General features: G+C 36.6%; 1 protein-coding gene across 1 annotated transcript in view; it reads left to right on the forward strand.

Moving 5' to 3' along the window:
- Positions 1 to 3,403: 3,403 nt before the first annotated feature.
- Positions 3,404 to 23,000, forward strand: part of CTTNBP2 (cortactin binding protein 2) — a gene marked incomplete at its 5' end in the record, with an annotated part of 49,429 nt that continues 29,832 nt past the window's right edge. Inside the window, 5 exon segments of the mRNA XM_009878544.1 lie at positions 3,404 to 5,066; positions 11,657 to 11,860; positions 16,906 to 17,005; positions 20,701 to 20,851; positions 21,972 to 22,226. Of these exon segments, the coding sequence (XP_009876846.1) occupies positions 3,404 to 5,066; positions 11,657 to 11,860; positions 16,906 to 17,005; positions 20,701 to 20,851; positions 21,972 to 22,226 (2,373 nt within the window).

The raw sequence follows: 23,000 nt of genomic DNA on the forward strand, positions 1-23,000 counted from the left end.
AAGCCATGCTGACTGCTCCTAATAACCTTCAATATCCATTTTTACCCTGTGTCAAATCCCTCTTGGCCACATTTCCAGGTGTTCACACGACTGATATGATAAGCGTATGCATATAGCGCATTTTGCAAAAATCAGGTCATAGTTAGTTCATAAACTCATAAATAATTAGTTAGCTCCAGATCTGTCATCGAAAGGCAAAACTGCAGTGTAAATATGCAGAGGCTTTTCCTATTCAAGACAATTCAGCCAAAACAAGGGCGGGGGGAGAGATGGACTTAGAAGACAAAGTAAAATGAGAAGCTAATTCTGCTCTTGTCAATTTGAAACCAAATAGAGGACTTAGATATATATTACAGATATTAGATACATATTAGAGATTCTTTATTTATAGGCAGTGATTGCAAATAATATAATATTATGACAAGCTGATTTCATTGCAGTTATATGTTAAAATCTGCTTATTATTATTTAAAAGTAGTATAATTTCACAACTGTTAGCTTATAGAACCACTCCCTCATCTGAAAGCAAAATGGAGAAACAATAAAGTATAGAAAAATCTTGATAAAAATGTTTTCACTATAATCTTACTGCATTTCCAAGCTTTAAAAATTGTTTATATTTCTCATGTTTTTTGGGTCTGTTTTGACAAAACCCCCAAATTCTTGGATGCTCCACTGTTACTGTTGGATGCTTCACTTACTTTGAAATGTTTGCGAAGCATCCAAATGCTGTTGGATGCTTTGAAAAAAAACAGTGACATGCTTGAGAAAACAGAATGATTTTTCTGCATGTGAAGAATTATGAATGGCACTCTTCATAGATGCAGCGTCATTATAATCGCTTGTTAATTTAATTTAAAGCTGTATTGTCATTAACTTAACTGAAGAGGTGTTGTTGCTGATATGGTTTGTTTAACAATGACTAATAATGCCATACCTTAGCTTTTCTGTATTTAACACTGTTTTTAAGAAAGGGTGGACTTGGTTTTGTGAAATGCACTGTAAGTGCATTTCTCCAGCGGAGCTGCTCCACTGCTAAACAGGTTTTGAGGTCTTTGAAGCCCAAATGATGTTTATAAAGTAGGTGTAATTTCCCATAATGATTTATTCCTCCTATTTCACTGTTTTTTATGACAATGATATGATTTCAGGAAGAAATGTTACTCTTACTGTAATATACATCGCATCAATACTGCCATCACCTCTTTATGCTTTTTCCCATTCTTCTGAAGAAAACAGAAGAGAAATTTATGGTCCGGTAATGTGATTAGAACTTTGGGGAGACTGCGGCACACATTCATCTATAAGTGTAAATTCAGACAGGATTTATTGTTTGTTCTCTCTGCGTCATTTCCCTTAATTTTTAATAATTTTGTAGTGCTTGAATTCTACTTGCCATGTGGTGAAAAATTATCCTGGGGAGAATGAGCTGTAGCAGGTGGGATTTATTTCTATTGCAACTGTAGACTTTCCCTCTTGTACTTATCTCCTGATGGCATGAATTTCAACCCTACTCTATTGTATAATAACAAACCTGTTATTTAAAAATGGTATTTTTTGTTTAAATGCAGTTTAGTTAAAAATTAATTGTAGACACATCTACAGTGATGTGTGAAAATCTTCCATAGCTAAGAAATTTAATCTCCTATTGGAGAGGACAGGGAATAATGTGCCATAGCAATAGGCTTCTGAAAAGCTATTATATTATAATGCCTGACGTGTTTGTTTTTTTTTTTTTTCCAGTGTGTCTGTTTGTTTTCATCTAGCAACCAAGGCAATATTTCAAGCATTGCCTGAGAGAGCTGTTACCAATTCCCTAGGCCATCTTGTTTCCCACATTGTAATTTACAGAAAATACATTCATGACACTATATTGTCTTAAGCTCTGTAATTAGTGTTGTTTTACCATGACATTATAATCTGAATCCATAATCTATGATTCTTCCTTCATCTAATGAAGTGAAACATTTATTCCAAGTAAGATCTTAAATGTACTGCTTTTTGCCACAGCTTTTCTTAGTTTATTTTCTGAGCATTGTGAAATGTTCTCATATCATAGAAGCAAGAATCATAGAATCATAGAATGGCCTAGGCTGGAAGGGACCTTAGAGATCATTTAATCCAGCCTCCCTGTCATGGGCAGGGACGCCTCTCAACTAGATCAGGCAACACATGGGAGCAGTTTCCTGTAGCAGTCAAAATTAAACATTCATATTTGTGATCACTTGATTATTTTTCCATAGGTATCTGCAAGTATTTTTCCAGAAAAAATACTCATTTAGAAAATGCATTTTCAGTAGTACAGTTCTGAATTGTTTTTTTCTGTATTGATCTATATGTAAATATGAGGCAGAACTGACAAGACTAAACTGATTAAAAAAGTACAGAAGAAGGAACGCTCAGCAGTTTCTTGGGTGTTTGTTTATTTGAGTTTTTTATCAGTCATTCAGATCATAGAATCATAGAATCATTCAGGTTGGCAAAGACCCTTGGGATCATCGAGATAAGCAATATAGGATGCTACCGCATCAGTATGTGAAGGGAGAAGCAGAAAGAAAGAAGAGTTTTTCTTTAGTTGTTGTTTGACTTGTGTACAGGTTTGCTTGGGAAAATACAAAGCAATTTGGGTTGCATTATTACTAGTAGGTGTTTTATAAATTGGTGCATTAACTTATTTTTCCAGTGCTTTTCTAAAACAGTGTCTTCGAATAAAAGCATGATCAGCAGGCAGGATGAATTAGAGATGATAACTATCTGAATGAACAGAAATAATATTCTTATCCATTATGTGCACATAGTAGGTAGTTTTTTGATTCTACCTTATAACATGGTTTATACATTACAGATGTCAGTGAGACCTGCTCACTCCATACACTAAGTACAGGAAGATATTTGTGCCTGTGTGAAAACACTGATCTCAGAAATGAATATTGTATTATTTATAAATGCTAAAACAAGACATCAGACACTTACATGCATGATGGACTGTGTATTTCAACCCTAATCTCCTTCAGTCTGAGGAAGACCTAAAACCTAAACCTTTCATTTCTGAGCTCAGAGGATTTTTTGCTTGTGTCTCATCCGTTTACTGAGAAGAGGACTTTCTGCTCTCACTGAAGACTCACAAGCATTTAATCACTTTGGGGAGTCTCTGTGTTGTCAACAGAGGAAAGTAGATGGGCTTACTTTAGTTTCTGAATTGCTCTTTGGAGATGCCCATCTCTTTCTATTGCTTGTATAAGATTATATGCTTGTGTTAGATGTCACAAATCACTTTGCTGGGGTGGACAGGCTCATTTTAGGGATGCTCTCAAAGGTTAAAATCTCAATGTCAGGTTAATACTAGGTTGTGTTGAAAGTCTTCGTCTTGTTAATGAGAATTTTTCTCTATGCTTTCTTACAGTTGGAAATGGAAAAATCTCAGTTACAGAGTCTTGAGCTGGAGCACAAGAAGCTATCTGCTCGTCTTGAAGAAGAACGTGGAAAGAATAAGCATGTAGTATTGATGCTGGTGAAAGAGTTTAAGCAGTTGTCCAGCCGAATTGTAGAGGAAGCCCAGAAACTGGAAGAAGTGATGTCAAAATTTGAAGAGGAAAAGAAAAAGGCTACTGAACTGGAGAAGTCTCTTGCAGCTGAGAAACAAAGGAGTACACAAATGGAGGCTCAAATGGAAAAGCAGCTGTCTGAGTTTGACACAGAGAGAGAGCAGTTGCGTGCCAAACTTCATAGAGAAGAAGCGCACACCAGTGACCTCAGAGAAGAGAGAGATAAAATGATCAGAATGATTGAGCAATTAAAAAAGGAGAATGAAAGTAAAGCTAATCTTTCTCTTAAAAATAAAGATAAAGCTAAAGATGGGAATCTTGTTTCTGTTTCCGTTGAAACAGAAGAACCAAGTTCAAGAACTGTTGCCTGCCAAACAGATACTGTAGTCGTGGACGGTAGCACAGAAAATGTTAAGAAGTTGCCTTTGACTGTATCTGTAAAGCCTTCTCCAGTGAACCCCCTAGTGTCTGGCAATACAAAAGTGAATGTGTGTGCCAATGCAGCATTTGTGAAGCCTGTCATTGACAGGCAGTCTTCATCTAGCGAACTTGTCCCTCCCACAACTCCCATTCTTACGCAGAATCAAAACAGAACTGAGGAAAATGGACTAAATACAAGCTTGTCACCTGATCTACCAAGTAGCACTTCCCCTTTTTCAAATAGTCCTTCCCTTTGCACCCCTGCGGCACCAACTGCCGCAGCTCAGAATTCCTCGCTCCCTTCGTCTATGCACAGTTTGCATTCACCCTCTGCCAACACGCCTGGACATCCAGGCCTAAATCCACGAGTCCAAGCAGCTAGATTTAGATTTCAGGCAAACACGAACGATCAAGACCAAAACGGAAACACAACCCAAAGTCCTCCCTCAAGGGACGTGTCCCCTACCAGTCGTGACAACCTGGTTGCCAAACAGGTAGCTCGGAATACCGTGACCCAAGTCCTTTCGAGGTTTACAGGCCCTCAGAGCAGCGCTCCGTCACGACTGGGAACGTCACATTCAGTGGAAGTTGGCACTTACCCCCCTGTCGGTAGAATGAATTTAAAGACTCCCAGCGTATCAAGAGTTGACAGAGGAAATCCGCCACCTATTCCTCCTAAAAAACCAGGCCTTTCACAAACTCCTTCTCCGCCACACCCACAGCTTAAAGTTTTAATGGATAGTAGTCGATCCCCAAATACAAGTGCAAAAACTGACAGCAAAACCGTGACCTCACCTCTTTCAAGTTCACCACAAGGAATCAGGGTAATAAATGAGGAAATTATTTCTAAGTCCTCACCTCAGCTGCCACCAAAACCTGCTATAGATTTATCTGTGGCACCTGCAGGCTGTGCCATACCAGCCATAGCCTCGTCTCAGGTGGGTGCCTGGCCTTCCCACTTCCCTGGACTGAGCCAACCTGCATGTTCAGAAAATTCCTTTGTCATTCCCACCACCATTGCCTGTAGCTCCTCCATAAACCCTGTTAGTGCTTCATCCTGTAAACCATGTGATTCAGACAGCCTCCTGGTAACAGCATCAGGTAAAGGGATTGATATGCTACAAACTGTCTCCCTCTAAAATATTCTTTTTTGACTTTCCTATACATCTCTTGATTGCTTTATTTATATTCTTATACCTTTCTCTTTTTTACTTTCTAAAAGCTGAAATTTTCACTTATAATTTTTCAACATTCCAGGGGTATGGGAATTCTTTTGCTGATTTATGTAATGTTATAAATGAGTAATTAAATATAATGTAGTTTGCTTCCTCAAGGAGGTCTTGAAATTGAAGCCTTTTTGAAAGGTAAAGAGTACTAATCTTTAAAGTAAATGGGGTGCAGATTATGGTATATTAAAGAAGCTCCTTTTTTTCATTGAGTTTTTGCTTTTGTGAATGCTAGTATTTTGGACTTCAGAATGCTTTCTCGTTCTGAAGTAACGTTTTGAACATTAACTCTGCTAGTGATCTTCTAGGGAATATCTATGTATTTCAGCGCTCTGTGAATCTACTAGAAAATAAGGCTACTGTATGCTCCTATGGCATTAGATAGTTGCACATTAAGGTATAGAATTGCCTGGATAACACTGTAGTTTCAAATATATAATTTCATACCTATAGAATGTGTTTCATTTTTAGTTCCATTTTTCTGTAGTTCTTCTGGTTTTAGTTGTAGGCTTGATACTTGTGTGTGGCATCTCACAGGTGTCAGCAAAAGTTTGCTGTTGGAGAGTTAAAATCTAAGTATTATGTTGGTAGTGTGAGCCCAGAGTCAGCGTATGTATCCACCATTCATTTTGCGTTGTGGTAGGGACTTATTTGTGTTTTTAATATGCTGCCAACTTCAGAGTATCCTCCTGAAGGCAATTCAATAAAAAAAGGTGTCCCTGATCTACCTTTCAGCTAACTGTAGCTCTCCCACGAATCTTTTTGCCGACGTATCTCCCTGCTGGGATGAACAGCACTAGAACATTAGCTAAAAGCCCATCTTTAGCCTGTTTTGCACTGCAGTGAGGAAGCTGGGCATGTAGTGGTGGAACACTAGGCCTTTGTCAGCACTGAAGAATGTTTGAATGGTGTCAGACTCTCAGTTTGAATCCAGTTCAGTTGTGGTAATTCAGTCCCTCATAACTTTAGTCTCTGTATCATCATCTATAGGGTATAAAACCCCTGCGCAGCCGCTCTGCTTCTGTCACACACCCAACCACTTTCTGTGCTGTGCCACTCTCTGGTAAGGCAGTTGAACTCACTCACCAGTCTGGGGGAAGCTATTCCAAAAGCAGCGTGTGGCAAAATTGTGTCAGTAAATATAGGAGATTCCATGTTCTTAAGGAGTTTTTATTCCCATTTCACTTCACTGAAAGACTTTCTGCATGTTTCTGGAGTACCCTAATCATGTTTTTAACATTTGGCTGTGGCACTATACTGTCAGAATCCTCTCTCCTTACCTCAACTCTCTCCTGTGCCATAAAAGTAGGAGCTCAGAAATCTTATATTCCATTTTCTTACTACTTCTCAGATCTCACAACTGTGGGATTTGATGGCTGCCTCTTAGTTTACTGGTTTTTATGTTTATCCTGAATTTTCATCTTAAATTCTTATTCCCAACTGAGTGTGATTTCCATGTCAGATGGATTGTTAGTCTCCCAGTATTTCAGATATTCCCCAGAACTCATTTGCCTTCAAGTGCTATTGGGCTCCATAATGGAATTAAAACTTTATTTTTAAAAAACAACAAACAAAAAACCGTAAGATTTTATTAATATATGACGAACTATTGGCAAAATCAGCTTCAAAGAGAATAATTTCTGTAGGCAAGAGGCTGTCTTCCCCAAATCCTGTCAGCATGAATTAGGCTGTACATTTCAGTTAGTCTTATATTAACTAGATGATGGTTTGTAAACATTTAAGACAGTTTTTGATTATTGTTCTAAAAAAATAAATCTTCTCTCTTAAAAATCAAATTACCAACACCTGACTTCATAACTCCATGTATTGTTATTGCTTTAGTTTGTGCTTCAAAATAGAAACTTTTTTCTTAGGAGAACAATCAACCTTTAAATAGGACTCCTCCATCAGATGGTCAATTTGTGACAGTTCTCAGAGGCAAGTCTCAGAAGTAGGATTTTTGTCCAAAACTGCTAGGTTTATTTAAATCATGCCAGATTTATGTGTTCAGATTGCCCTCCCTCAGTTACACTCTCTTCATTTATTTTTGGAAGGAATGGAAGCATTTGGGTTCGTTTAATCCCCTTGTAATCCTTGCTCTGAAGGTTTGACGCTATTAGTATTTTGTAATTGGTTTGCTTGGTGAATTTTTGCAACTGTAAATGGGAAACGTATCCTATAATCTGAAGTCTGCAAAGAATGATTGCTTAAACTCTAGTTAGTGGCCTGATGATATGATTTATTTTATTAATATAGAGATGTTATTTTAATATCCACCCTTTACTGACTGTAAACAAGCTCAAAGAACTTTAAAAGCTTTATCTGCAATATTCAGGAGCTCCTTTGTCTTTTACCCAAACTTATGTTTTATTGCACTTATTCTCAATCCCATTTTATTTATGTTTTTAAGGGAACTTAATCTATTTTGGCCAAGCGTTCTGGCAAACTGCAGCACTAAATAAACTTTGTGCAACAGATGTTACGCAAGTATGGAAAGACATTTCCTTCAAAATTTTATGCTGAGAAAAAAATAGATTTTATAAATATATGTGGAACTAGACCCTGTCTTAGAAAAGGTAACACAAATTTAATAACTGTTCTCATTAAGATAATGTGAACTGTAATGCCTGAATTTGTTATTTACTCACTTTCTTCATTTTGTTTTTTAAGTATGACTTTTCTGGAGGTAAATAATATCTAACAAACTACAAATACTACTGAGATCAACCTCCTTCCCATAGCTGCATTTTCATGCCTTCTAGGCACAGATTCAGTTTTACTGGTGTTCTGGTTGGTTTTTATCTGTTTTATTTTTTTCAGAAAATGTTGAAAATTTCAATTTTACTTTCAGTTAAGGCAGAACATGGTGAAATCCTGTTCATATTTTAGTGTATAGTAAGTCGTGAATTTCAGTCAGAGTTTATTAATTTTTTTAAACAACAGTGCAAACAAATTTAACAGATTTAAAAAGACATTGAAAGAATCCTCCATTTTTATGTTTTTCTTTGTCAGGAAATTCATGTTTTTTTTACTGTTGAGTCAGAAGAACTGATAATAGCCTAATCACTAAAGTATTCTGTTTATCAATTTTAAAAGAGTTTCCTAGTTAGCTCAGATTGCTTTAAGAATAGCCTGATTTTCAATAAGGGAGTGTCTTGGTTCTAGAAAGAGCAACTACTAAGAGCAAACTTCAAATGAGAGCACCAATTATTTCAGTTCCCCGTTGTGCTAAATTAATGTGACGATACCTTCTTTTAGCTGCCTGTTGCTCTTTTCATCCCTGGTAGGAGAAGACACCAGCTCTTGTCATTAATGTTGAACAGGCTGCACGCAGGGAAATCACAATGAACATTTATGGCCTGATTCAAGATCTGTGACAGTGTTTTCATTAACTTCAGCAGCCTTTGAACTGGTGCCAAAATGCTTCTGTTCTGTTTGGATTTCTACGTTTCAATGGCTGTAAGACTTCAAAATGGAAATGAATGTAGGCAGTTGGATTTTCATACCCCTAGGATTTCTACTTTCACTTTCTTCTTGGGTTTGCGCTTTCTGTGTCACTCTTTAGTGAAGTGTGGTTTTTTATTTTGCTCATTTCTCGAATGATTGACTTATTCTCTCTATACAATTGGCTTGAAAGATAAAGGCAGTGGGGGGGGGACTCTGAAATTAACCATCTCACATTCTGAAGCTGATGCCAGAAGCTGTTTTTGTCTGTCCCTCTGCCCTTCATCACTGCATGCCCTACAAGCTGTCACAGATGCTTCACGTTTCCTAACTTTTTACATCTGTAATAGTGTACCTAATTTACTGGTATTTTCTAATGTTGGCGTATTTTGTTGGAAGCGTTCAGATTTATTATATTGCTTTACACTGATAATATAAGTTGAAGTTCTGTCTATGTTATTACCTGGGTTTTGTATCCTTTTCAGCAGAAGGTTTTAGTCTAATTATAACCTAGTATAATGAATTTCATCATTGAATTGCAGCAACGTATTTTTCATTTCAAGCAGTTGACTGAAAATTAAGCTACCACACATGGCACACACACACACACACAAAATATTTTTATATTTCCATTAATGATGCTTTAAAAAAAATAACCCCCCACTATTTTCAACAAGGAAGCGAATCCAGAAATACTATTCATGTTACAAAACTGCTTAGCAAAGTGACCTGCATTCTTTAAGGTTAGTGTCAGGCTCCCTAAATTCTTCCCAATAATTCCAGTATAATCTGGACAAAGAATACTAGCATCTGGAGTGCCATCCAAGCAATGTCCACTATCAGTTAACTACCACAGCAAGGCGGTAAAAACTGCACGAGTACCATTTAAAAAACATTTATATAGCAACAACTGCAGCACAGCTAATTTCAAAGAACAAAAGTTTGGAAAAATAAAACCACTTTTATAATGGAGGGGAAAAACAAATTTTTCAGCCCTTTCTTTTATGATCATATAGAAGTTAACTGTTCTCAAATATTGGAAGTGGAAATAAATATGTTTATTTTACTACTGAAATGATGCAGTTTACTTTGTATATTGATCTGATTAAAAAAATGGAGAAACAAAAATTGGTAGGAGTATCAACAGTCAGCAAGTAGCTTCGGAATTGAAACTATATGAAGATGGATGGAACTAACTTTCCAGTTTATCATCATTTTGAAGTTGGATTTATAAAGTAACTTCACAACTGTAGTGATGACTTCTTAGAGTCAATATCATAGAATCATAGAATCATAGAATGGCCTAGGCTGGAAGGGACCTCAGAGATCTTCTAGTCCAACCTCCCTGTCATGGACAGGGACACCTCTCAACTAGATCAGGCTACTCAAGGCTCTGTCCAACTCGACCTTGAACACCTCCAGGGAGGGGGCAGCCACAACATCTCTGGGCAATTTATTCCAAAGTCTTGTCACCCTTGTACTGAAGAATTTCCTTCTAAGGTCCAATCTAAATTTATTCTCCTTCAAATAAATACACTGAATAAAAAGCTAGCATTCTGGAATTACTGCAAATATGTGTTCTTTCTGTACTGAACTAGTAAGCTTAATTTGAAATTACAAATTTCACTTACTTTAAAGACAAATAGGAAAATAGGCCAAGCATTTTTCTTTTTATTGTTTGAACTGGGATCAGGCTGTGTTCTTCACTGGGGCTGCTCAGATGGTGAATGTGGAAGTCTGGACCTTAATTAAAATTTGTCCTACTCTTACAAGGTTCCCAAATCCATTGCTTCTATGGAATTCTGCTGGGAACTTCTATGTTTAATTTTGTTTTTCTGAAATGCAGACCAAATCATCTCAGCATGGTGGAGCTACTGCAACATGATTTTTTAAGGTCTGGGTGCTGGTGGTTGGACAGCACTTGATCAGCCTGACAGAGCTGGAGGTAACGCACTGCAGCTCCTCTTCACTCTTGGGTGTTGCGGAACCACAAAAAACGCTGCATAAACTTGCTTTGTATTGTCACATGTCAGCCTCGGATAACAGCTTATGTGCAGCTACAGATGATAAAGTTGTTCATTCAACAGAGAAATATAATGTGGATTTTCTAAAATAAGGAAAAAACCAACTTTCTTCTATTTTCTCTTGCAGTCCTTGGTCAAGGAAGAATGCACAAAATTTTCTATGCCTTGTGCAACAAACTTCATATTCTTAACAAACTCCCTACTAAAGCTGATAAGTAATGAACAGAACATTTAACCAAGACAACTCCTGAGCTTTTAAAGCTTGGAATTGAATATTATTTTTTAATGAAGTGACTTGAAAGCTTTCACTCATAAATTCCATATAACCTGTTATTCATTTACACTGAAGCATTTTATAATATATTGTTTAAGTATTGCTGAGTAAAAGGAGCATTACCTTAAGGTACAGTTCAATAGTAAATAAAATTATCTCTGTATCATTTTTGTAAATGACTTTACAATTTTTTTGCAAATTTATTGAAAGGCTCTTAAAGTTATTAAGGGCCATCTGTGATTTATCAGTATAACTGCAGGTGAGATATAATACTGAAGTTAACGTGAAGACTTTAAAGGAGGATGCAATTCCATAAGAAAATGAGTATTTTGTTTAGGAATCCTTTCTTTAGATAGTTCAAAAAACCTTTCAAGCATATCACCAATTAACTTGACACTTGTATAAAACTTTTGGTAGTTTCTGAATTTTAATAATATAAATTTTTTTAAGACATCCAGCTGCTACTGCAGTTCGTAACAAGTGTCATGTTAACCTTTTGTAATGGAATACTGTTTGCATTAACAACTGTCACCCTGTAAAAACTGTACACAGTTTTTATTCCTCAGTGTACCTTCTGATGTACAGACAAAGCATCTCCACAAAACTTGTGCTGAACTAACCACTCCTGTCATTTTGAAGATCCTTTCTCATTTTCAAAAGAACACAGAAAATGCAGCTTTATTTATGTGCCTTCCATCTAACTTCTGTTGCTTTAACTCACAGGCTGGTCTTCCTCCCTAACCCCTTTGTTAACAAGCGGTGGTCCTGTCCCCCTGGGTGGCAGGCCCACCCTTCTTCACCAAGCTGCTGCCCAGGGAAATGTCACTTTATTATCAATGCTGCTTAATGAAGAAGGACTGGACATTAATTACTCTTGTGAAGATGGCTATTCTGCCTTGTATTCTGCTGCTACAAACGGACATACAGGTAAGTGACACTACGTTTTGTTGTGGCCTCTATGTGAAATAGTGAAGGATTATTGCCTAAGTTTTTAATATTAAATTCAGTCAAATACATGTTGTTTAAAAGTATGAAATGGAAACTGAAATATATAGACTATATGACAGAAGTTCTAGTATAGTATATATATAAGCAATGCTTCTGGAGGCAGAATTTTGGAACACAGAAAGCATTCTTGCTTGTGGTAATTCTGCAGGAACATCCATTCTAATTCTCCACTCCCTTCCTATAAAAAGCCACCAGATATCATCACCCCATGTTCCATGACAAACTGCAGATCTTTTGTAGCAAAGGCTGCTTGAAAGAAAAAGGTTTCCTCCACAGGGAGTAAGCAGGAAAGAATAGGTCACCACCAGCGTTTTGATCTTCTGCAGCAGCAGTGAAAATGATGGAAAACGGTTTCAGAGCAGTGTGTTACTTGGGAGATAAAATGAATTGTCTTTATTTTTGAACTACATGAAATAGCCTTAGGTTGTCCTTTAGGCTCTACTGAGATAGTTAACATTTTCGTTTCCCTACTACCCCAACACTCACTCTCAAGGAGGCAGCCTCTCTGAACCTTTCAGAAGTCAGTTTTCATATTTTATGAATGTATTATGAAATGAGGCAAATACGTTAGTAGCAGGTACGGATTTCATGGTTGCAAACTCCAAGTGATAGTTTTCAGACTGTTAAAGCTCTCAAACAGCAGCTTACTTTAAAATTCCAGTATGCATTATTATAGTTTTTTGTACTTATGTAAAAATCTCCTAGATTCTTACATTGCAAATAATAGCATTATGCTGGTTTGGAAAGTAAAGATGAAATCCGTCAATACTGATGATAGAAATCCCACTAACATTTAGTAAAGTCAAGATTTTATTTCACAGGAGAAGATGGAAGGAACATAGTGCCTTTAAAGCCACTGCTTTCAAGTATACTTTGTGGGCTTATTTAACAATATATTTATTAGAGACACAATTAGAAAGCTCCAATCTAGTGTTCAAAATAGCATTTAGAGACAGTATTCCATTATATTTCTCAAGTATTTTAAAAATCAAAGTCAATTTAGGGTTCAAAATCCATAGATAGGCAGAGAGTGTGCATTACTGATCTTGTATTCCTGAAATGTTTCAAAGCAAATGCCCTGTTTTTCACTCACAATTACTGGGCAGCTCTTACTAATAGCAAAGGCAAATCGTTTTTTTGTTTTATTGTCAAAAGTTCAAATAAGGGAAGCACTTGACAGAAGTATGAAAACTAATAAAAACAAGCATGTGCATATGCATTCTGTAATTGTTTAACATCTTATACTTTTTTAAGATAAAAAAATATATTACAAAGGTTTTAGCATTGCTCTTCTATTTATAGTTGACAGAATGTGAGAAACACTTAATTGTAGAAAACATTACATTTTAGCAACTAAACGGATTGTATAAATTCTGAATGAATCACACAGCAGCAGTATTGTTCTCTCCTTGATGCATTATCTGAAAATTGAGGGAAGTAGATTTATTATATTTTTGGAGAAAGGTCTTTGTGCTTAACTTTAATACATAATCCTTCCTTTGTTACTTGCAGTTTTTTCCCATGTGCATGGATAGATGCAGCTCTTCAAAGTGGAGACTTTTAAAAACAAATTTATGTGACAATATATAGACTTAAAAAAGGAAGTATAGGAAAAATTTTTGAAAGTCCTTTTTAAAAGCTTTTTTTAACTGAACAGGTAGAAAGAAATTACAAGGATATAATTTTAAGAAGCATGAAATAATCTATTGTACAAATTTTTTAATTGTATTGAGTAGGATTGTCAATGGTAAGTTACTGTCTTTTGATTGATTTTTTTGTTATTGTTGATTTTTTCCCATAGAATCATAGAACAATTTAGATTGGAAAAGATCATTAAGATCATTGATTCCAACTGTGAGACTTAACACATGAGCTTACACTGGTGGGTGATCGCACCATGATATAATTTTCTGAGAACACTTCAATCCTGTTAGTTACGAAAGTTAGTGACTAAATAGATTTGGAGATCTCCAGGATCCCTTGTTTCTTCAAAGGTTTTCCAGTTTCTCTGGCAAAATAGTTTTCCAGAAGGAAAAAGTAGCTCTGGGTTTGTTAAGAGCCAGTGTAGTAAGTAACTCCCTCCAGAAACAAACTCCATGTTGCTGAGAGTCTTGGGAGAGAGGACCGTGGATGATCTCCCCACGTTTTCGGTGAAGGAAAACGGTATTTGAGATGCGTAGATAACTGGAGAATGGCAGAGTGGCTGTTATGTGCTATCAACGCAGTCTGTAGAGAAAACTGGGTTACACAAGAACAGAGAGCACTCAAATAGTCTTTCATAATCTGTCCTATTTGCAAAATGTCCCTTCCTGTTCATAAACAGTTGCCTTTTGAGAGCCGCAGCTGAGGGTTTTTCCAGCACATGAAGAAAGCTCATAGCAGCTACTTTGTATCCTGTACACACTGTCTCCAATTCTGTAGATCCTGAGAGAGAGAATTTTGCCCTAAAAATATATGCTAAATACTTCCTTTGTGTTTGACTGGACACAAGGAATCTGTTAATTTTATCATTTAACCACTAGATTGGGATAGCTGGACAGACTGTTTTATCAGGCTGTCGTGTTTTGATCAATTAACAAAGCAGGAGCTGCTTCAGGCTATTATGCACTTGATAACATGTACAACAGGTCACTTAACTACTATATTTGCATATCTGTATTATATTGCAAATCCTGGCTGTTCTCTGCCACACACGAGGTGGCTGGAAAAGAGAAATGAAACAATAAGAGTTCCTGAAATGAAGAGATGTGAAGAGAATGCTAGTAACATCCTTTGGACTCAGCAATATGCTAATCATTATGCATTTATGGTATAATTAACTCTCTTCTATCCTGAGTATTTGGAGGCTGTGGCAACCTGACTGATAGGAAGAACTGGAATGATGTGGCAGGTAGAAAGGCATGAGGTGCAGAGACATACGGCTACACGGAGTCAGCTCTGCCAAGCTACTGGATGTATCTGCATGGTGTTTGCCAGCACTCTGGAAGAACTAACTACCCAGCTGTGGTGGAGAGCAGTGAAGTCTCCAGGTGTTTGTGCTATCTGCTTCCATGTTTTGCTTCTGCTTTGACCAAATCCTTTAACTGACAACATCGATGTCTGTCCTTGTGCCTGCCCTTCCACCCGGTCCTCTCTGCTGCTGTGGCAGACAGCAATAAACTAGAGTTGATGAGCTTGAACTGACCAAAATTACCCTTCTCCAAATCCAAAGTCCATCCAGAGGACCCAGGCTTCTGGAGATTATTGCTCTTTTACTTGACAGACCACCACAACAGCTCATGTAGAGCTCACTAGCTCGGCTGTATGCCTTATGAAAGTAGCTGTATTTTCTCATGCTTGCACCTAACCCTGAGAATAAAAAGCTCTTTTCAGTAATCTTCATCAGAAACAGTATTTTGACATCGATAAGCTACCTTCTGACTGCTTTGTCAGTCAATAAGGGTAAATTAACCTATTCCGTTCTAGGAAGGTGCTTTCTTAATGGCTTTTGCATGGTTAACATATGCTCTATGAAGAAACCAAAGAGTATTCCAACCAAATATTTGAAACAGCCAGAAGAAACTTTTTTGATATCCTTTATAAACTTTCAAAGTATTTTAGGATGCCAAACAGGAATATGTATTTTTAAGTCAAAGGTTTAACATAACCCTGGGATGACTGACAATGGAAGGAGGAAAAAAAAGTCATTCTTAACAGAGTATTTTTTCTGTTATGAAGTGATTGAAAATATAATTTTATTTTAATTTGTATTATCTTACAAATAGAAATACTAGGCAAGTTGGTTAACTGAGAGCTTCTTTATGTCTTAAAAAGAATTATTACAGATGGTCCTAGTAGCTTATCCTGACAACCAATCAGAAAAAAAAAAAGGAATTTCAAATCCGATTTCTTGTTTAAAAATGTAAGAATCTTAATTTAAAAATTAATAATTTACAGTGTTTTAAAATCTTATTTCTTGATGTTAAATTCCTTGATCAATCAGATCCACTACATTATATATTATTATATATCAAAGTATACATACAATATTTGATATCAAGTGTATCAGGGAATTGTGATAGGAGCAAATACATTCAGGAATGGTTTAGATTAGATTTCTAAGTAATTCTAAATATATCTTTCTGATATCTAGAGACTAGCAAAACTTGGCTTCAAGATTTTACCCAGTGCTGGAACAGAGTATATTAAGCTTGCTCAGAAATCAAGTCAAGAGTTTATAATTGGTGTTCTAGCTCAGCCTATTTTCAAAGTAGTAGTTTCAATCAAAAAAAGATTTTTTATTTTGGTCTAGAATATAAAGCAGACTAAATATTTTCTTCAAACTTAATTGCATTAAATGATATTCCAATTTGTGGATGAAAACCAGTCTAATTACTGTGTAACCAATTATCTTAATTTAGCTATACAATGGTAGAATCAGGCTGATTCCAATGAGGAACTATTTTTAGCAAGTCATTTTGGAAATACATGAATGGGAATGGTTTGGGGAGGTTGGACTTTGGCAACTTCTGTTATTTTTCATTGCAATCCCAAGTCTAAGCATCCTAAAGCAAGATTGGGCAGCGTGTTGCTTCAGTTACATGTAGCTTGTGAGCCTCTCCTCTGTGGCTGTCATTTTTGGGATGTGTCGCGGGACTGCCAGCAGGACCATCCTGCCTTTAGGGGCTGCTGGATAATCCAAATTCTTCACTTTGGAGGGAAATCAGCTGTCACTGCAAGAGTTGCCAGCAACAGGCATGTATTTGGATCCTGGTAGAACCCAATCCGAGCTCTTTTTGCACAAGAGTGGTGGTGCCCGCAGGGAGTCAGTCTTCACCTCTCTCCTGCAAACTACTTCTGGAGCTACTGGTGTGCGATGCACAGTCAGACAGACTGGCTGCTCCTGCCACTTGAGGAGGCTTTAACTTCTGGTAATTTTAACCATTTGGTTTTGTTGCATCAGTCTGTTTTTGCTCAATTTATAGATTGTGTGAGATTGCTGCTGACTGCAGAAGCACAAGTTGATGCTGCTGATAAAAATGGCTTTACACCCTTGTGTTCAGCAGTTGCTCAGGGACATGTCAAGTAAGTGAAGTCTTCAGATTTTGGCTGTGAGCTGTGACTCAATTTTATATTCTCTTTGCATTGTATCATGTACTTTTTTCATTACATTGCTGTTGCATTCTTAGGTATAAATGCATTTAACCATTGTTTATTGAAAGCATCTACTGAAACACATATTCATATGCCATTCTGATTTTAATATTTTCAGTTTGGTTTGTTTCAGTTTGCAGCTCTTAACACTGATGAACATATATGCCTAGTAACCACAATATGAGACTGGTCTACATGGGTGTCATACCTTTGAATTTCCTTATTTACTTTGAATTATGAGCCATAATACAGGATTAACAAAGGCAGGAGGAAAAAGATCATTTCTGCACTCATTTTTGAAGCATAGAAAACTATGAATATCATTCAGACGCAAAAGAAAGTTTATCTGAGTATACTCCTGAGTGATAGGGAATCGAACACTGTAAACAGTAAAACTGGGTTTTTTAAGGTTTAAGTTTTTTGTATCAGTAGCTTTGTAAAATAGAAAATTATGTACGAGTCAAAAAATATTTCTCAGATAGTTACAATAGTTTCCTTTTATTATTTGAAGCTGCTAATTTTATAAACATTGGTGGTTTATGACAGTATGTGTGGAAAATTCTGTCTTCTTTTTGCACTGAGAACCAGTACACAGCAATTCATTCAGATGATTTGGTTTCTCCTCCCTTTTCTTCCTGTCATCAGAGGAGCTGAAGGCTGATGTTGTGTTTCTGCTTTGCAGCTTTGCTGTGTGTCCTAGAATCGTAGGAAGTAGAACTGAAAGTTAAAAGCAACCGTTAGATAACCTCTGCCAGAACATCCTTATCCAGATAAAACTATTTTACAAATGCAAAAAGTCTTAAACAGCATGACTAGGAATCTTTATTACAGACTTTGCCTTTGCTTTATGTATCTTTGGTTTTGCTTATCTCTCAGTTTTTCAATCTTCCCATGTTGCATTTTTTGATGATTTTACTCTGATATAGTAATGTAAAGAGGGCAAAGACTTTGAGTGGTGTTATACTGTGATAGGCCCAGACCCAGCGATGCAGAAGAGTGGGGTCCCTATCCTTCTCATGGTCTTCCATGTGTCTATCTATAAGTGTCGTCAGAGATTCTTGCCACTTCTTGAAGGACTTAAAGCTTATCAACTCGTGGGCGTCTTTTACTGGAAGTCTGAAAACAGAGGTAGCAGATTCCCACAGGTGTTCTGAGCACAAAAATACGTATCTAGTTAAATATTTCAGTGTTTTATATAAAAGCTGTTAAAATGACATGTCACTTGATGAGACAAACTAAAATTACACTCTTCTCATTCAAATAATTATCTTAGAGTTTGTTTAAATAGGAAGCTATTTATTTGTTTGACTTACCATTGCAACACTTTGCTGTATATTGACTGTGTTATATTATATATATATTATATATATGTACACACTGTGTTATAATATTGCAGATTTTATATTCTTTTTCCCATCAAGTTACTCATGTAGTAAGATATCCCTAAATACTTTTCTTGCTTTCACTTTTTTAGATACTAAAAATGAACTGGATTGTAAAAGTGAGCATGAAATAAATAATAACAGGGCCAGCCCATAACATCAGAGAGACTGTGAATGTGTCAGGCTGTTTGATTTGTTGATCGCTTCAAAGTTCTGGCTCAGAAAAAATCTGCAACAGACAAAATTCAGGGCAATAGTATAGTCTATTCTCTTTCAAGTATTGTGTTGCGTGGTCTGTTACTTGTATTACAGCACCAAGAATCCAGGGTTAATGACAGCACTAAACTACTAACAGTTACACAGCTCGTTTGACAGATTTGCTCACCAGTCCCTGTGACATGTTCATTAACTTTATTCCTGAACTGAGACAACATTGTTGTTCCAACCTTAGTTACAGTCAGAAAAAAAAAAGAAAAAGAAAAAAAAGGAAAAAAGGTTTTCCAGGCTGTTCAGTAATATCACCAATGCAGAAAATGCCTTTAGGATAAACTTTCAAAATTGTTTCCCATGCAGTTCAGACCAGGCTGACCTTACCTGACCCTGAGGTGGAAAGTCAGTGTAGCGTTTCCAGAATCGTCGAACACATTGCACATTAACAAACCAGCTATTTTTAACAGACCAGACTTAAAACTCAGTCTTAGCTCCTTTATGGAGGTGTCTTGTCGTGAATCCATCTTAGGATGGTTTTTGTGACTGTGTGATTAGGGTACGTGTTCAACATTTGCTAAGCTAGATCATTACCTGTTCAACTGGACATTTTCAGAAAGCACAGCTAAGTAATTCATATTAATGTTATCTGGTTTACTCTAAAATTGTACATTTTATCTTGAACATGATTAATTTTCCTGACTAAATATAAGCTTACCTAAAAGAGATTTTTTTTAAAAAAGTGATTTTCAATCTGTAATTACTTTTTATACTTATATTCTCATATACACCTTACATTAAATATTTTGTCACCCTGTGTGTTATCGTGTGATCTCCTAAGCAGTAGTTATTTGGCATCACATTAATTGCTTTGAGGTTTTATTGTTGATATGATTCTATTTTTACAGACTCATAAATATTGAGCCAGAGAGCTGGAGAATTATCTTTGTTTACAGCCCTTGTTTGAACTGCAAAGGGAATAGACTGCCATTAAGATTTTTCTGAAGCCTTAAGAGTAGTTGAAAAGCTGGGTGTGGGAAGGGAAAGGGAGCCAACCCCAGCATGAGAACTGGGAAGAAAACTGCACATGCTCCTCCAGGATTGGGAGGAAATACAGGGTCTTGGATCCCAATGCCAGTTTCTAGTGTGTTGCTCCCCAGCACTCCACTTAGAATCATAGAATCCTAGAATCATAAAATGTGTTGGGGTGGAAGCGAGCTTTAAAAGTCATTTAATCTGACCCCCCTGCAGTGAGCAGGGACATCTTTAACCAGATCAAGTTGCTCAGAGCCCCATCAAGCCTGACCTTGGATGTCTTCAGGGATGGAGCCTCCACCGCCTCTCTGGGCAACCTGTGCCAGTGTTTCACCACCCTATTGTAAAGAACTTCTTCCTGATATCTAGTCTAAATCTACCCTGCTTTATTTTAAAACCATTGCCCCTCATCCTGTTGCTACAAACCCTTGTAAACACCAGATCCTCTGTCCTCTCTAATCCAGTAGTTGCTACCAACATCCCCCAAGCCATCCTCCTGGAGTAGCCTCCACGCAGAGATATCGGAATGGTAGGTAGTGCCAGAGCTATTTTCCTGTCCACACCAGGTTACTTCCCTAAGCGAGTGTCCCTTTTGCTGGTATCGAAAGCTAGTCGTAGTCATTTTTTTCCTTTGCTGTTTAAAACTGTTAAATGTCAGTAGACAGGAAAGAAATGTTATGGTTTTGCTCAGCTGAAAAGTGGTTTTTTTTAAGCGACTATCATCAAGTTTGTATTAGCCTTGTGAAATTAAATGTTTTGCATTCACAGTTTTTAAATGCAGCAAGAGTAGATTAAGATTTACGACTTTAAAGTAACCTGATTTTCTCTCTTTATACCTATGCATAAAATCATACCTTATACTTGTGTATATATGATGGATAAAATCACAGGTAGATCTGTATCTGTAAAATCAGTACTTTACAAAAAAAAATTTGAATGTTTTAGGTTATAAAGAAGTTTTGGATATCAAATGCAATTTTACTACCTTATCGTTTGCTGTAGGTGTGCAGAATTATTAATTATGTATCAGGCTGATATTAACCATGCTGCTGAAAGAGGACAGACACCTTTGTACCTGGCCTGTAAAAATGGAAATAACGATTGTATTAAGCTGTTGTTGGAAAACGGAGCAGATCGAACAGTAAAAACCTGTGTAAGTTAAAACAGTTTTTAAAGTGTCTCGTATGATGCTGAATAACTGCAAACAACTAGGAAATATTTACATTGAAATCTTAAAGTTTTCTTTAAAGTGGGAATAAATGATATAATTTGAAATTAGCATTTTGTTCTTTTCCATATATATTTTTAAAGCTGTGTATTGTCTAAAATCTCCTACATTGTGTGATGTGACTTGCATATTTTATGTATTCCAGATTCTGCCTGAAATTGCTGCATACTTTACTTCAGCATGGGATTTGCAGAACAGAACTCTTCTGTTCTGACTTATTTTTAAGGTGAAGAAGTGGAGATAGGGATTTTTCTTCCAACTTTTATGTTAGGGTGCTTTATTTCGTTGTCCTGGAGGGGACCTCCACCCCCAAATTTGTCAGCCAGTATTGTCAAGTCTCATATATGACAAACGGGAGAATATGGCAAAAAATTAATTGTGTCTAGAGAGGAAATGGTTGAAGATTGTCTCAAAAGTAACATCTGTGTATTGCACTTTTCAGGTGCTTTCCTGAAGTTTTTTCTTAGGCCTGACATAAATATGACAGTAAATGTGGGAGGTAGGCTATCCAGAAACACAGCACAAGGAGTATTATTAGCTTCACAGCATGTTCTGCTCCTCTATTACATGGAATTTTATTGATTCCTTTATTTTGAGTTTGCAAAGTAAATATATTTCACTTGAAATGAGAGAAAGTTATGATGTGAGAACCATGAAAATATGACTGATAAATTGATTAATGCAAACATGAAACAAATTCTTGATCAATAGAATCCTGTTAGTTTGATAGATGGTAAGGCAGCAGTTTATTAATAGCGTGTAAGTCCTGTGTCACTTATATTCTTCTGAAAATTTTGAAATCTGTCTGTTGGACTGTCCTTGGAGAAAGCCATAAAAAACTTTCTGCTACACGTTCTTCCCTGTCTTACTTCCACACCAAATCCATACAAGCAACTCTGTTTTCCCACAGGATTATTATGTCGCTCTTGCTTATCTTTTTTATTTCCAAACAGAGCCTTCCATTCAGATTCATGGCTGATACAAGTTCCGCAAACATTTTTCTATGTGGTTTGTGGGAGTGTGCTTTTTGCTTTTGTTTTTTTAGGATGGCTGGTCACCAATTCACGCAGCAGTGGATTCTGGTAATGTTGACAGTCTCAAGCTCCTTATGTACTATGGAGAGCCAAACAATGGGAACCCTTTGACTGATGCAGAGCCTAATTTAGACTACTTCGATTTGGAGAAGAGAGAAGACAACTATAGCAGTAGAGTAAAGCCTGTTATTTCTGCAGATCTCATCAACCACGCTGACAAAGAGGGTTGGACTGCTTCCCACATAGCAGCATCGAAAGGCTTTAAGGTCAGTCTACGTGAACAAGTTACAGTAACCTGATAGAGTTTAGGCAGGTTAAATCCTTCTGTTTTATCTTTGAAAAAGAAAAACTTACATGTCAAATCTAAGTTTGTTATCTAGTTTATCGTCACCCTTGATGTAACAGAGACAGAGAGGTATTTCCGGTGGACAATTTACCCCAGAAACAAAGTGTCAGAAAAGGTGAATTTTCATATTTAAATGCCTATTTCTTTTGGGACAACAATAAAAAGAGAAAACATGATTACTTGAGATTCAGATTTTCAAAGTTAAGGTGAGGTGAGTACCACCCTAAATGCCAGTTCATTGGATGTCATGTAGATAATAGATGAACATAGTTTCTACTGGTTAGTGATGACTTAACTATGAAGAATCTTTCCTGTGTGAGGGAAAGAAAATTGAGACTCAGAGTTTTGCAATAATACATTGTTCAATTTGTCATTTTCGGCAGCCTTTTTAGCAGACAATGGATAAGAGAATGACCTGACAGGTCTTACTGATGATAAACAGGAAGATTTCTGGAAATTGAATATTACATGGAGGATTTGACGTCAGAAGTTTCACACTTCTAACACTGACTGTTTAAAGGATTCTTTTTTTTTTATGGCAGCTGTCAAATTTTATTGTGAAACTTGTACACAGGGGAAACATAGAGGATACTAAACACAGACAAGAGCGAATCTTAGGAAAATATAGTCCATGACTTTGAAAATCAGATTGTGATTACATGCTTAGTACAATGTCATTATGTTTGCTGTTTTT

The sequence above is a fragment of the Apaloderma vittatum genome, unplaced genomic scaffold, assembly GCF_000703405.1.
Source record: "Apaloderma vittatum isolate BGI_N311 unplaced genomic scaffold, ASM70340v1 scaffold16311, whole genome shotgun sequence".
Taxonomy (NCBI): domain Eukaryota; kingdom Metazoa; phylum Chordata; class Aves; order Trogoniformes; family Trogonidae; genus Apaloderma; species Apaloderma vittatum.